The 14,256-nt window shown below is 29.3% G+C and overlaps 3 protein-coding genes across 3 annotated transcripts; 2 read left to right on the top strand and 1 right to left on the bottom strand.

Moving 5' to 3' along the window:
- The first annotated feature begins 250 nt into the window (after positions 1-250).
- On the top strand, positions 251-3,413 carry LOC145751191 (tryptophan--tRNA ligase, cytoplasmic-like). The gene is made up of 10 exons (XM_082567294.1): positions 251-407; positions 554-671; positions 821-940; positions 1,209-1,391; positions 1,465-1,565; positions 1,673-1,785; positions 1,915-2,088; positions 2,278-2,418; positions 2,644-2,742; positions 2,857-3,413. Exons 1-10 carry the CDS (start codon positions 323-325, stop codon positions 3,025-3,027), a joined length of 1,305 nt encoding a protein of 434 aa, XP_082423420.1. The 5' UTR covers positions 251-322; the 3' UTR covers positions 3,028-3,413.
- On the bottom strand, positions 3,143-7,926 carry LOC145751190 (GPI ethanolamine phosphate transferase 1-like). Its single transcript, XM_082567293.1, has 10 exons — positions 7,694-7,926; positions 7,415-7,536; positions 7,120-7,218; positions 6,556-6,787; positions 6,286-6,416; positions 6,004-6,124; positions 4,465-5,813; positions 4,205-4,392; positions 4,004-4,135; positions 3,143-3,928 (listed from the first exon to the last, which is right to left on the bottom strand). Exons 1-10 carry the CDS (start codon positions 7,918-7,920, stop codon positions 3,788-3,790), a joined length of 2,742 nt encoding a protein of 913 aa, XP_082423419.1. The 5' UTR covers positions 7,921-7,926; the 3' UTR covers positions 3,143-3,787.
- A 320-nt stretch (positions 7,927-8,246) lies between these two features.
- LOC145749929 (sorbitol dehydrogenase-like) lies at positions 8,247-11,994 on the top strand. The gene is made up of 8 exons (XM_082565811.1): positions 8,247-8,386; positions 8,490-8,523; positions 8,601-8,765; positions 9,650-9,806; positions 10,179-10,363; positions 10,465-10,643; positions 11,098-11,219; positions 11,539-11,994. The coding sequence occupies exons 1-8, from the start codon at positions 8,315-8,317 to the stop codon at positions 11,702-11,704; spliced, it is 1,080 nt and encodes a 359-aa protein (XP_082421937.1). The 5' UTR covers positions 8,247-8,314; the 3' UTR covers positions 11,705-11,994.
- Positions 11,995-14,256: the final 2,262 nt, after the last annotated feature.

The raw sequence follows: 14,256 nt of genomic DNA, 5'->3' as shown, positions 1-14,256 counted from the left end.
TAAATTTTATGCGTCAGTGAATTCTCAAATGACTTGCATAAATATTTAGATCATTTACAATTAACATAATTAAATATAAAAATTAAATAATATAAAAATATGATTTAACCAAAATAAATATTTTATTATTAATTTAAAACTAAACATATCTTGGGTTTTTTTAGTTTGAAAAAATTTAAATTCTAAATTTATGTAAGATTGCATCATGCTTGACTGCTTCACTATTACGTCATTCAAAATACACAGCACACGTGAAATAAAATTTTTAACGTCTACAAGCTTTGTCAAGTACGTGTTATTGTTTTAAAATATAATTACAAAAATGACAGAAGGTAATGATGATATTGTCAACCCGTGGGAAGTAAAATCCTCGAATGCCGGTGGTGTCGACTACGATAAGCTTATAAGTAAATTAATTTATTTTTTTAAATTAAAAGCTTAAAATTGGAAAAACGAAAACTTGTCAAAAAGTTACTGAATGCTACACTTAATTATGTTTTGTTAACTTAGTTCATTAATATAACTTTATAATGCGTAGCAAAAATTTTTTTAGCGAGATTTGGTTCAAGCAAAATAGATGAGGAATTATTGGATAGATTGGAGAAAATTGTTACTGCAAATGGAAAAAAAGTTCATCCATTTCTCAGAAGAGGATTATTTTTTTCACACAGGTGATTTTTTATGGTAATTTTTCTTACTAATCATTATTCTTCCCCTTTCTTACTTTTTTATTATATTAGATAAAAAGTAGTAAATATCCTGTTATAAATATTAAAAGAAGTCTTTTGAAAAATAAATAAAATGTTTATGATTTTTTTAGAGAATTTGATCAAATTTTAACATTATATGAACAAAAGAAACCATTTTATTTGTATACTGGAAGGGGGCCTTCATCACAAGCCATGCATCTTGGACATCTTATCCCATTTATGATGACAAAGTAATTTAAATAAACATGCAATGCAATTCTTAAAAAAAACAATTTTATGTCAACTTAACCAGACAACACATTAGTCTCAGACAAACCATAATCTAATACCCATTCATCTTGTTTGTTTTTTTATTTTAATAAGCTAAACCCACGAATTGTCCAGGTTACCCTCAGTAGACATGTATTAGTAGCAATTTGAAACCATATAACAACAAATAAAAAACTTTTGGTCAAGAAATTAACTAGTATTTTGTTGTTACCAACCTTGTTATTTCAGATATTTGCAAGAGACATTCGATGTGCCTCTCGTTATTCAACTTACCGATGATGAAAAATTTTTGTGGAAGGATTTAACAATAGAGGAATGCTACAAGTTAGCTTATGAGAATGTAAAGGATATTATCGCATGTGGTTTCGATCCTGAAAAAACTTTCATATTTTCAGACCTGGATTATATTGGGTAAGAATTATAACTTGTGTACCTATTTAGTTGTACTGGATACAATCTTATTTTAGGGTTATATTTTATTTAGATCAAGTAAAGATTTTTACTGGAATATGAAAAGAGTTGAAAAATGCGTTACAGTTAATCAAGTCAAGGGAATATTTGGATTCTCTGACAGTGATTGTATAGGTTGGTAAAATTAGCATTTCCGATTTGTTTTGTTTAAATTTTGTGCATTTTTTTGTTAAAGTTATTGTTGTTTGCAGTATATAGCCTTGTTTCTTATTTGATTTTAGGAAAAGTTAGTTTTCCAGCAATTCAAGCGGTTCCTTCATTTTCATCAAGTTTTCCCCACATATTTAATGGAAGAAAAGACATTGCTTGCCTTATACCATGTGCCATTGATCAGGTCGAATTTATTTTATATATTGTATTTACAAAATAAAAATTCCTCTACAAAAAATAGTTGGTATTGCATTACTTGAAAAGAATTTTTGTTGACAGACCAGAGCATTAACTTGTTTTTAAAACTTTTTAGGATCCATATTTTCGAATGACAAGAGACGTAGCTCCCAGATTAAAATTTAAAAAGCCAGCTTTGTTACATTCGGTCTTCTTCCCTGCTCTGCAAGGTGCACAGACTAAAATGAGTGCCAGTGATTCCACATCTTCTATATTTTTAACTGACACAGCTGCTCAGATCAAGAAAAAGGTTTATTAATAAATTTGTGTAAAGTTTTTAATCAATACTTCTCAATTAAAAGTAAAATTTTTTTTTTAATTTAGAAATTTTGTTTTGAATGAAATCAAAATTTTTGTGTTTATATTTGGATATATTTGTATTAACTTTAATTTTAGAAATTAAAATTTGTTACCTAATTTTTAAATTTATTTATTTTAGATAAACAAATATGCATTCTCTGGAGGTCAGAACACTGTGGAAGAGCACAAAGAAAAGGGAGGAAATTGTGATGTTGATGTCTCCTATCAATATCTTACTTTCTTCTTGGATGACGATGAAGAACTGGAACAAATTAGAAAAGTAAGAATTTTTAGTGTTTTGAAAATTAAAAATATCAAAATTAGTTTAAAATAGTAGTGAAAAAAATTATTTTGGAGTTCACTGATTTCCAATAAATTTATTTTTTGTTCGGAAGACTTATTTGAAAAAATAATTTATTTTGGGAATATTGTAGAAAAAAATTAACTTACCTATACTTTTTAATTCATATACCTAGCATGTCATTTTGTTGTTGTTTTATTTTAGAATTATACAAGTGGAGAAATGTTAACTGGGGAACTCAAGCAAAGATTAATCCAAATTTTGCAACCACTTGTTGCTGAACATCAAAAAAATCGTGCACAGGTAAGAATATTAAAAATCAAATACAACAACACTAAATTTTATGTTTTTGTGCGTTCAATATTTTTTCTGGAACATTTGTGATATAATAATATTTTTTTAAACTTTAATTTCTAGGTAACTACAGAAGTTATCCAACATTTTATGAGGTTGACAGACTACAAATGCCGTTCCAATTACCCACCGTTACCTGTTGAAACCAAGACCAAAAAAGAAAAGAAAAACAAAAATAAAAATGCTGGGTTAAAAAATTTAAACATATCTGGAGATGTAAAAACAGATTCCTAAAATTAAATTATTTAAAAATGTCTATTTGTATTTGGTACATAGTCATATCGTTTTATATCACTGTCAAAAATTATAAATATTTACATTTTTTATACACAAAAAATTTCATCGTCTATTTATTAAAAAAAGTTTTAATTTATATTATAACGAACTTTTTAAAGTAAGAAATATTTATTTTGTTACTATTATTTATTTCGTACAAATTACTAATTTAATTTTAAATTGTTATCATGTAAATGTTTTTAATTCACCTTTCAAATTCTGTTGTGATCACTACTTATGCAACTGAGCAAGCATTTTGGAAATTTAAATTTTAGGCATTTTATATATTTGGTGAATTTTTATTGGGGAATGTGCAGTAGAAACGGGTTATTAAAATAAAACAACAAAAAATACTTGTTATATGTGTAAATGGTAAAACATGAAGTGAGTAAAAAAGACCTAAAACTATTAAAAATCAAGTTTTCATAATAAATTATATTACAATTGTGTATACCATTGGGTCAGGATAACAAAATATGCTTATGTTTAGTCAACTAAGATTTTTCCACAGAGGATAAATAAATGTAAAGAAAAATAAACTTAAGTTACACGACAACTTGGATTTAAGGTTTAACAAAACCAAGAAAAGGTTACTTTTACAATAAAAAAAATATTATTTTTCTGTGTATTTTTTGAACTACACTTATGTAAAAATACCTACATAATATTCAATTATTTTCAATATATTATACCTTAATGTTTACGATTCAAGCACTTTTTAACGCCTTAAACTAAATTTAAAAGTTGTTAAAAACTTAGAAGCAGCAAAAAAAAGTAAAAGTGATATTGCCATTGACATGCTTATAACATAATGACTTATACTTGTTCCTATATCTAACCAAGAACCTTCATCTTTTACCTGACAAAACAATATTTCAAAAAACATTTAAAGGTGAATTTAGTGTTAAAATTAAAAAAGTGTTAAAATATTTACCATAAAAAAGAAATGCAATCCCATGATGTCACTCATTATTAGGACAAAGCAAAATAACTGTTGAACATGGGTCTTGGTTGCCATAGCAATACAGCATAGAGCACAAGCTACAAGTAAATATGGAAGCAAAACCTACAAATAAAAGAAAGTCATAAAAAGCTACAAGTTAAATTAACATTTTTGCCTTGTTTGTTCTTTTACCTTGTAGGCTAGCAATCCACCCATTATAAATGGGTTAAAGATTGTAATAAAAGGAAGCACAACCTTAACATCAAAGCTGTTAATACTTGCAATATTTCCAACTCCGAAAAATGCAAGAACAATAAAAAACAAGAACATGTAACTTTGTCGGAGAGAGGAGAATGATATCTCTTGCATAGTATCTGCATCTGTTACAAAAACAACTATTTTAATCTTGAAAAACTTTTTCCAGATAGCTTAGTAATTAAAAAAATGTTTACCTAAATTCAATGAAGTAAAATCCAGTGTGGACACATTGACTTTGCCATCATTTGTCAATTCTAGCTCAACTATTACCCACATATAAAGTAGTACGCAAAACACAACACAAAACAGTGCATCATATGATAAACTGATTAAAATATACGAAGCACAGTGACATGTAAAAACAGTGATAATTCTTTCCCACATTTTAGTTGGAGAAAAAATAGGAATTACCCAACTTAATAATAGCAGAGTCCAACTTAAAATGTGAATTAAAATTGGAACATAACCATGAAATTTTGAAGTATATGCGGCTATTGGTGCTAAAATGCCAGAAATTAGAGGAAAAAGGGTAATGTAGCTAGAGTTGTTTGGTTTTCGACAGTAGTGCCCTAAAATTGATCCTAAAAATCCGCCAAAAAATACAAGCATGCTATTTGGTGCACGTCCCACAACAGGCAAAAGTGGAAAAATAGATAAACAAACACATACAACTAGCCAGCACAATTTGACATTATTCCTTATGGTAGTTCTACAAATAAGTAGAGCGAAAATAACCAGTTCTGCAGTCAGTATGTTGCGTTGAAAAAATGTTGCCACTAAACTCCAAATTCCAATTAATCCAACAACAAAGTATAAAGAAAATAGTTTTAGCAATTCGGGATTTGATAAAAAAAGTTTGACACTGACTTTTAAGCAATACCTTTGTGTAAATATTTGATACCAAATGCATAACGGTAAATTAAAATATACATAGTATGATAATTTAGTGTCTAAAAGATATAATAAAAATGATACAAAAATACCAAATGCAATAAAAACAAATGCAGCAGAATCGTTTTTCTGTTTAGTATTTAGTGGAGTTACTTTAAAAACTTGACTAGAAATAAAACCAACTTTTTGTAAAACCATTAAAAGTTCAACAACAATCAAACCTATATAACTGCATATAACTGCAGCATACAATATTGTTCTATGATAGGTGTGGTAATATTTTAAACCCTTTTGCGATAATTTGATTAATTTTAAACTGATTTTATTTGCTTCTTTATACTTCTTGGATCTTATTGATTCTTGAATAGTTCGCTGTAAATCAATAGATGAGCTAATAGACAAACTCGGAAATGGGGTAAAGAAAATAGATTTGTCTTTTGTTGATTGCATTTTAATTAGAAGTTGTTCAGCCATTTGCCTTGCATTGGTAAACAGAAGCTGAGATTTTGTTTCAGCATCAACTGATAGATACTCTGTGGGTAAAACCCCAACAGAATTGGCTGGAATTGGGATTCCAATAAGTGAGGACATTAATGGGGTAATATCAGCTTGGTTGACGTCAAAACGTGATAAAGGATCTAAATTCCATGACCTAAAAATTATAAATACATATGACTAAATCAGAAGTACAAAATCAATTATTAAGAATTTGGTACAAGTTACTAAATTATATAAGCCAGTTAAATATTTTAAATTTATTTTAAAAGCCAAACCAATACATTATAACCAACATCATTGTATTTATTTAATATTTTACCTAAAAAATTAGATTATATTTTTACCTGGTTTGCTCCTGGATATCATGTGAATGTTTGGGTAAATCGTTTTCATGTTTTCTTGCCCCAGAACCCCAAACAATAAGTGGGGTTGAAGTTTCAGAGGGTAAACCCGCTCCATGTGATCCTTTAAGAAAATACCAATTTTTTACTAACATAAAATTTTTTAAATAGTTAGATTGATATAACATGTTAAATAAGGTACCCTGTAATTTTTTTACTATAATTAATAAAAGGGACTTTAATAGATGGGTAATAAATCTAAACAAATAATAACTAGGTCCCTACCCCAATCAGTCATTCCATGATCGGCTGTAAACACATACGCTGTTTTCTCATCATGTCCATAAAAATCTTCAATTAATTCAACACTTTTTTTGATTCCTTCATCAACATATTTTATGTTAGACAAATATTCCCTAAGATAAAAGGTGAAGTATTAATACCTTAGGCCTACTAGTAAATAATATGGAAAAAGTTGAAAAATACAAATGTATTAAAAGGCCTAATCTAAACTATATTTGTGGAATATTTTGAAGTTATTTTAATGAACCTTACTTTGAGTCAGGATTATGGCTGTGCCCATTTGTATCAATTCCCAGTAAATGTAAGAAAAACACAATTTTATTCTGGTGCAAAAGCTGAAGTGCAGTTTCATTTAATTTAGAATTTTTAAAAAAAATTGATAATTTTTCAAACACCCATTCATCTAATAATGCTGAGGAATCTCCAGCAAAAGATTCAATATCTCCGCTATAACAATTCATATGCACATGGGTAATGGATTCTCCTGTTAAAAATTATTAAAATTTAGTTAAAAACTATATTAAATGACCACACAGAACTGCAAAAAAACACTTGTTAAAAATAAATCTTACGCTATCCCTAATCTATAAACAAATGCGTTTAGATATCAGTCTAGTATTTCAATATAAATCTTTTTTTGTTTTTGTGTGTAAATATCAATGCCTCGTCAAAACTAAAAATGTCAATATATACAGTATATCCAATAATTTATCTAGTCTTTAAAATACAAACTAATATACGATTATTCAAAGGGTATTTAAAACAGCATTTAATACTTTGTGCTACTAAGAATACATTACAATTAGTAAAACAAACCTTTAGCAAACATTGGTAAAATATCTGGACTACCCCATCCCCAGGTTTGTGAACTTTGATTAAACACACTGTCAAACTCTATCGGATTTTCTTTCCACCCTATTTAAAAACAATACTAGGTTATTTATCAAAGTCTAAAATTTTTTTAAATTCCTAAAGTTTTACAGTAATAATAATGGTTTACAATATATATGCATACCATGGCTATTAAAACACAATTTAAAATACTGCAACACCATTTATTTTAATATTCTTAAGTTATTTTATTTTAAAACCATTTTGTAACATTTTTTACCTTTCATTACTGCACTAACATCTTCATAGAAGCCAGCAATCATCGCCACATGACCTGGTCTCGATTCAGTCGGGACTTGAGTGTGGCTTACTCCCCATGTTCCTTCATTCATCATTATATTTCTGAAAATTTATTTTTTAAATTTGAGTGAGTTATATTTACAATATTTTACTTTAATTTTAAAAGTTTCACAATTAGGCAAAACGTTTTTTAAAAAATATTTTAAAAAAAATTCTAATTAAAAAAGAGGTTTAAAAATGTAACTTAATAAATACTGACCTTAAATAAGGACTTCTTGTATTTCCATCTTCATCCAGTTCGTATAATTTATCAGCACGTAACCCATCTGCGACAAACAAAACCAATCTTGAAGCGGGAGGCTCGATCTCAGGTTTGTATATTCTCATGCCATGTACGATAGGTGAGGTAAAGTAAATATCAAATATAGAAAGAAATAACACTGCATGTACCACTATGCTTAGTACGATAAACACGCCAAAATTCATGTTGTACTTTATTTAAAAACACGTGTACAATTTCAAATCTCAACAGCAAATTGTAAACAGCGTTTGTTTTTAAAGGAGAGGCGTGATACGTTTTTTTAAATAAGCGACGTGACTTTACGCTACTATTTAAAAATTGTTTACTTAGTAAAATAAGTCTGTTTTGAGAAATAAACAATGTAGAATTAAAAAAAAAAAGTTTTGTATCCATTATATGCAATTTGAAGTTTTTTTGTCGATAGCATTAGTTTTTGTGGTTTAACCAACCCATGCATTGGTCAATTTTCAATCACATTTTCCATTCCATGCTGCAATTTAAAATCGATCTTGCATTTTGCATTCAAAAAAACTTGATATCTGCTGCAGTTGTTGATTAGTTAAAAACGTTAAAAGCAAAATGTCAGCTAAAAATTTAAGTGCAGTGTTGTATAAAAAGCGAGAAGAAATACCACAGTGCGATATTGTTTTGGTAAGCGTTTTAATAATTCTTAGGCAGTTAGGAAGATCGTTCTTTAGTTATATTAGTATATCTGTATGTTGTTTTAGTTAATTAAATGTTTTGTTTAATTTAGGAAGATCGACCAATACCCGAACCGGGTGAACATGGTAAGATTTGTTTAACTATTCTAATTTTACAAAATTTCAAATTAAAAAAAAGTAGTTCCACTGAGCAATTGTTTTAGATGTTCTGCTACAAATGCACTCGGTTGGAATATGTGGATCTGATGTTTCTTACTGGTTAAAAGGAAGAATTGGTGATTTTATTGTAAAAGAAAAAATGGTGATTGGACATGAAGCATCAGGTCGTGTTGTAAAATGTGGAGCAAAGGTCACTCATTTAAAACCAGGTGAAATTCTTTTTTTTTCTTAAGGCTTTTATTCATTTAAAAATTGCCTTGAATATTACCAAAATTCGCAATTTATTTTTATTTTTTTGTATATATCTTTATTCTTGATGTGGGAAAGTCGATTGCGCGACTTAAACATAGAGTAACATAAGTTACTCCGACCCAGTCTCGAGTTGCCTGTGGCAGTTTGGGATATTATAGATTATAATTGCCCAAAATTTATACTGCTGATTAAGTGCGGGCTTAGCAGAAGTTCATACCGTTTATAGGGTCTTACTCAAAGGTGCTACAGCATGATTTCAGTGGGAATTAAATCCACGACCTCATGTGTGGTGTAACAAGTGTTCTTACTACTACACCACGCTGCCGGTATATATAACCGTATATATAACTGGCAGCGTAGTGTAGTTGTCAGAACATCTACTACACCTCAATGATGTCGTGGGCTCAATCCCTATTGTTCTTATGTTGTAGCACCCTTGAGCAAGGTGCTATAAACAGTATAAACTCCTGCTGAGGCAGCACTTGATTAACAGCATAAATACCGGGCAATTATAATCATTATATCTCAAACTGCAACAGGCAACTTGAGACTGGGTCTGAGTAACAGTTGTTACTCTATGCTTAGGCCGCGCATTCGACCATCCCACATCAAGGATAAATTTATATACAAAAAAAAATAACTAAAATGATAAACTGCCATAGGAAATTTAAGTTATGCAGTATAGCATGTAATAAACAATTCTAAATTATGTTTTAAATTTGTAGTTTCTGTGCAATCTTAACTGCTGGTTTTCCTAAAATTAAAGTTTAAGTACTATTAGTTATCTAGGAATGCAAAAATGTCTTTAAAAATTTCAATATCAAATTTGATAAATTTTTAGGTGATAGAGTTGCAATTGAACCAGGTTACCCTTTAAGCATAGATGAGTTTGCTAAGAATGGTAGATATAACCTGAGTAAGGTTTTCTTTTGTGCAACTCCTCCTGATGATGGAAACCTGCAGAGATTTTACATCCACAATGCTGACTTTTGCTTTAAGTATGTTTGGTTGTTCTAATGCAAAAATTTTTGATGTTTACTTATATAAATTTTACAAATCATTTTGCAGCTAGCATTTTGAAATGTTTCTTGTACTGATTAAACTAAATGCAAGCTTAACACTTAGGTGTTTTATTTATATTTATTTATCTTTGATGTAAGAAGGCGGGTATTTTTTCAGCTTAACTGGAGTTAGAGTTTATACTTTTTATAGCACTTTGCTCAAGGGTGCTACAGCATACAATCAATTAGGATCGAACCACATGTATTAAAGCTGGCTGTCCTAACCAGTTTGTTATGCCTTCAGTGTAGAAGTTACTTGAACTAATATTTTTTAAAAATGCCAATGCAAAAAATTTTAATTTTTCAAAGGTTACCAGATAATGTTTCTTACGAAGAAGGAGCTTTAATTGAGCCTCTATCTGTGGGAATTCATGCATGTCGCCGTGCAGAAATTTCTCTTGGTCAGAATATTCTTATCTGTGGTGCTGGGCCAATAGGGTTGGTTTCCCTGCTAGTTGCCAAGGCAATGGGAGCATCTAAAGTTGTTGTGACAGGTATACAAAATATATTCTAAAGTTTTAATTAAAAAGTATGATTTAAATTGTTTTTTTAGGTATGTGATAAATTTTTTGTTATTTTTTTTACTTTTTAACAGATTTGTTTCAAAGTAGATTGGATATGGCTTTAAAGATGGGGGCGGATTATGTAATTAAAATAGACAGAAATGACAAAGCACAAGATGTTGCCAAGTTAGTGGAGGAAAAATTAGGTGATATGCCTGATCGAACAATTGAGTGTACAGGTGCTGAATCTGCCATTCAAACTGGAATTTATGTAAGATTTTCAATTTATAAAGTGTATTTATTTTAGTGTTGTTTTATTTTTTATATGTATTTTATTAACCTTTACTAATTATTGTTTTTTGCATATTTTTTTGTATGTATCTTTATCCTTCATGTGGGAAGGTCCGACCCAGTCTCGAGTTGCCTTTAACAGTTTGGGATATAATATAGATTATAATTGCTAGGTAATTATGCTGCTGATTAGGTGCTATCAACAGGAGTTCATAAGGTTTATAGCGCCTCACTCAAGGGCACTACAGCATGAGAGCAGTGGAGATTGAACCCAAGACCTCATTGTGGTGTAGCAAGTGTTCTTAACAAGACACCACGCTGCCGGTAAATATTGGAAACAAAGTAATATATTCAGTTAAGCTATATTAATAAAAAACAAATTTATTTTATAATTTTTAAAAATTCCCCATATAACATTTTTTTGCATTTACAAGGCCACAAAATCAGGGGGTTGCTTATTGTTAGTGGGTTTGGGACCGGCGATGGTAAATGTTCCAATTGTGAATGCTGCTGTAAGGGAAGTAGACATTCGAGGGGTATTTAGATATTGTAACACGTGAGTCTTATTATTTTAACCGTATTATAATTAATTTAACCTTATTCTTTTGTACATTGTTTGTTTAATATTACCAAAATTTTATCTGCTTTCAGTAAGAATTGAATTCAAACTTTGTAAGGTTTAATACACAGAAGTTCATTTATAATGCAATTTACTCTAAAAGATATATAATATGCTTATTTAAGTGTATTGATTAATGATTAACATTAAAATAATACATGGTTTTATTGGGTGCAAAGTTTGTTCATGGTAACTACACATTAAAAGTGAATTTCTGTAAACTTAGGCTTTAACCAAATGCTTGAACTGTTTGTAGATACCCCGCCGCAATACAGATGCTATCTTCTGGACAACTTAATGTTAAACCATTAGTTACTCATCGGTTTAAACTTGAAGATACCCAGAAAGCTTTTGAGGTCACTCGGTCAGGGGAGGGAATAAAAGTCATGCTGAAATGTGACCTGGAAGATACCTCAGAATAATTTAATTTTTTAATAATTGTTTTATTAATTCTACATTTAATTACGTGCAATTAAACACATTTATATCACTTATAAGGGTAAGTTTATAGTTAAGCACATTGGAAATTCAATATTTAATGCAGTTGAAGCGTGGAAATGAAAGAAACAACTTTACAAACTGGCCTTTTTACATTTTAAAAGTTCATCATATGCAGGTGTTTATAATGGATGGATATTAAATTGCTTTGCCAATCTGTATATGCGACGCCCTGCTTTTATTAGCCTTAACTTTCTACCTTATTACTAATGAACGCTTTTAATAAAATTCAATTCATCTAAAAAACGATTTTTGCTTTGAAATACTTTTAGGGGTTAAAAATAGAATTGAAACCTTATATAATATACTTCGAAAATATGATCTAACTCTTGCAAAATTAAAAAAAAAATTTAACAAAAGTTTGAGATCGGATTAACTATAATTTTTTAAAAGCTGTTCAAACTTTTTTCATGTTCCATGCAGAACTTTACATCTTGATTTTTTTTCACGGCGGTAATCACAATTTTAAGGTTTGTATTGGATTTAACATTTAGAACCTATCTTATTTATAGGCAACTTTTTAACGATAAGTTTTTTACTACAATATGCTATAACCAGAATCTAACATGCTAGATTAAAAGCAGAATTTAACTTGAAATTTTCTTTCGTATAATCTTTAGATAGAAGTTTAACCACAAGATGGTACCCACGAGTTAAAAATATTGTTTTGTTGGGTCATTTATTTTAGTAAATTCGCGAATCGTTTAAATAATCGCTCATAAAGTACCAGGTTTCTTAGCTATATAAGCTGATTGCCGGCCCTACCTACGGGTTGCATTATACTTGTTGTAATTTGGTCGCAACTTTCAATTAATATATGCCCGAGATCATTTTTCCGCAAATCCTAACGGGCATTTTTTTTTATTTTAAAATCCTTTTTATTTGACAATTGCTTAAGAAATTTTATCATTTAAGAAAATAATTAAGAAAATTACTTATATATATAAATGAAGAAAAAAATATTTATTAAAATAAAGGCTACTCTATTTTAAAATTGTGCACTTTTTTTAACTGTATTTTACCTGTTTATGTGTGTTTGCCTAATCTTCTCTAAATACCCTTAGTTGCGTAATGCAGTTTAAAACCAACGGACCGTAGTAAACCCAGTCGCCCTATTAGGCGAAAAATATTGACTCCACTAGTCCAAAGCCCATGTAAATATCACGGGATTAACGATCGTATGGGAGTGGGTTTACAGTTGTAACGCTCCCCTCCCCCCCTTTCTCTTTTTGTTCTTTTTATTATTATACAAGTAGGCGCACTCTCAATGGCTCGCTTGTTTGTGTTTGCGCTGTGGCAACGTTTGCCTTTGTGACGTCATAAAATACGATTCTCCCAATTTGTTGCGTCACAATTGCCGAGACAGTGCACCCGGTACATTTCAAGTTGGGAGCGCTTTTGGAGATCAACAACCTTTCCACTTTTTGCACTTTTTGACAAAGGTTAATGAGAAAAAAATTAAAACGACGAAATTAAATTGGGGTAATTTTATATAATTAAATTACATTATTAAATCACTACTTTAAATTTTATTTTTACTAATTTTAATAGCCAATGATTTTTATAATTTAAATGAGAGGTAAACCTAAATAGAGAATGGGCATAATTTGGTCGATTTAGTACATAAAACTGGTATTTTGATGACCTAATTATGTATGAAACTAAAGAAAACAACAGCTTTAAAATACATATTGTTTTCATTAACTTATAAATAAAAAAAAAATATTTTAATTTTTTTTTAACTATAAAAATTGAGAAGGTTAAATAAAATTTCGAGCAAATCTAAATATGGTTCTTACCTAATTTTAGACTAAAACAAATTTATATTCCAAGCTGTTTGCCCTCGTGTTTAAATATTTGTATTTTAGATTATGTTCATTTACTTATCGAAATACCCTGAGTCATGCCGGGTAGCTTAAATACATATTGTTACGTCACAATATTGTAATACCTTGCGATCTTTGTACTTGAGATTTTACAGGAAATTATAAAGAAATACAATTTTTGTAATGTTGGCTTTGTGTTGTAACATTTCTACATGGTTACTTTTGCATGTAAGCGGTTCGTTCGGAATTCAAAGTTTTGAAATATTTATTGTAAAATCCCGAAGGGAGAGTTTTATATTCTGACTCCCCATTCACAATTTACAAGAGGGTTCTGCGTAATTTAACCAAATATTTTTTTACAAACAACTGGTTAAACATTAGTTAAATAGTTAAACAGCACACAAACATATTAAAATATTAAAACGTTAATGTTTAAAATTTTTACAAAGAAATATCGAAATTTTATTTTTCAAGCTTACCATAAAATTAACTTTAAAATTTAAGTTGAAAAAAATTTAAGTTATTTAATGGGAAGTCTATATATAGAGAAGGCCGTCTAATTTTACAATCGTTAAATTCTATTTTAACACACAGTTATTTTAAAATAGAATATCGTTATCCTGTATTTTCTTTGCCTAGGGTGCTATCAC

Source organism: Corella eumyota, chromosome 4, assembly GCF_963082875.1.
Source record: "Corella eumyota chromosome 4, kaCorEumy4.1, whole genome shotgun sequence".
In the NCBI taxonomy this organism is placed as follows: Eukaryota; Metazoa; Chordata; class Ascidiacea; order Phlebobranchia; family Corellidae; genus Corella; species Corella eumyota.
Note: the sequence above shows the minus strand (reverse complement) of the source record. Positions and strands in the feature narration are given on the sequence as shown.

Bases quoted from the DNA above. Each gene is read 5' to 3' on its own strand.
- LOC145751191 (XM_082567294.1), top strand. From the start codon at position 323: ATGACAGAAGGTAATGATGATATTGTCAACCCGTGGGAAGTAAAATCC. The intron at 408-553 runs GTAAATTAATTT...AAATTTTTTTAG, and splicing joins CGACTACGATAAGCTTATAA to CGAGATTTGGTTCAAGCAAA. The intron at 1,392-1,464 runs GTAAGAATTATA...TATTTTATTTAG, and splicing joins TCAGACCTGGATTATATTGG to ATCAAGTAAAGATTTTTACT.
- LOC145751190 (XM_082567293.1), bottom strand. From the start codon at position 7,920: ATGAATTTTGGCGTGTTTATCGTACTAAGCATAGTGGTACATGCAGTG. The intron at 6,788-7,119 runs GTTTGTTTTACT...AATTTTTAACAG, and splicing joins TTTACCAATGTTTGCTAAAG to GAGAATCCATTACCCATGTG. The intron at 4,393-4,464 runs GTAAACATTTTT...TTTTTGTAACAG, and splicing joins TTTTACTTCATTGAATTTAG to ATGCAGATACTATGCAAGAG.
- LOC145749929 (XM_082565811.1), top strand. From the start codon at position 8,315: ATGTCAGCTAAAAATTTAAGTGCAGTGTTGTATAAAAAGCGAGAAGAA. The intron at 8,524-8,600 runs GTAAGATTTGTT...CAATTGTTTTAG, and splicing joins ACCCGAACCGGGTGAACATG to ATGTTCTGCTACAAATGCAC. The intron at 10,364-10,464 runs GTATACAAAATA...ACTTTTTAACAG, and splicing joins ATCTAAAGTTGTTGTGACAG to ATTTGTTTCAAAGTAGATTG.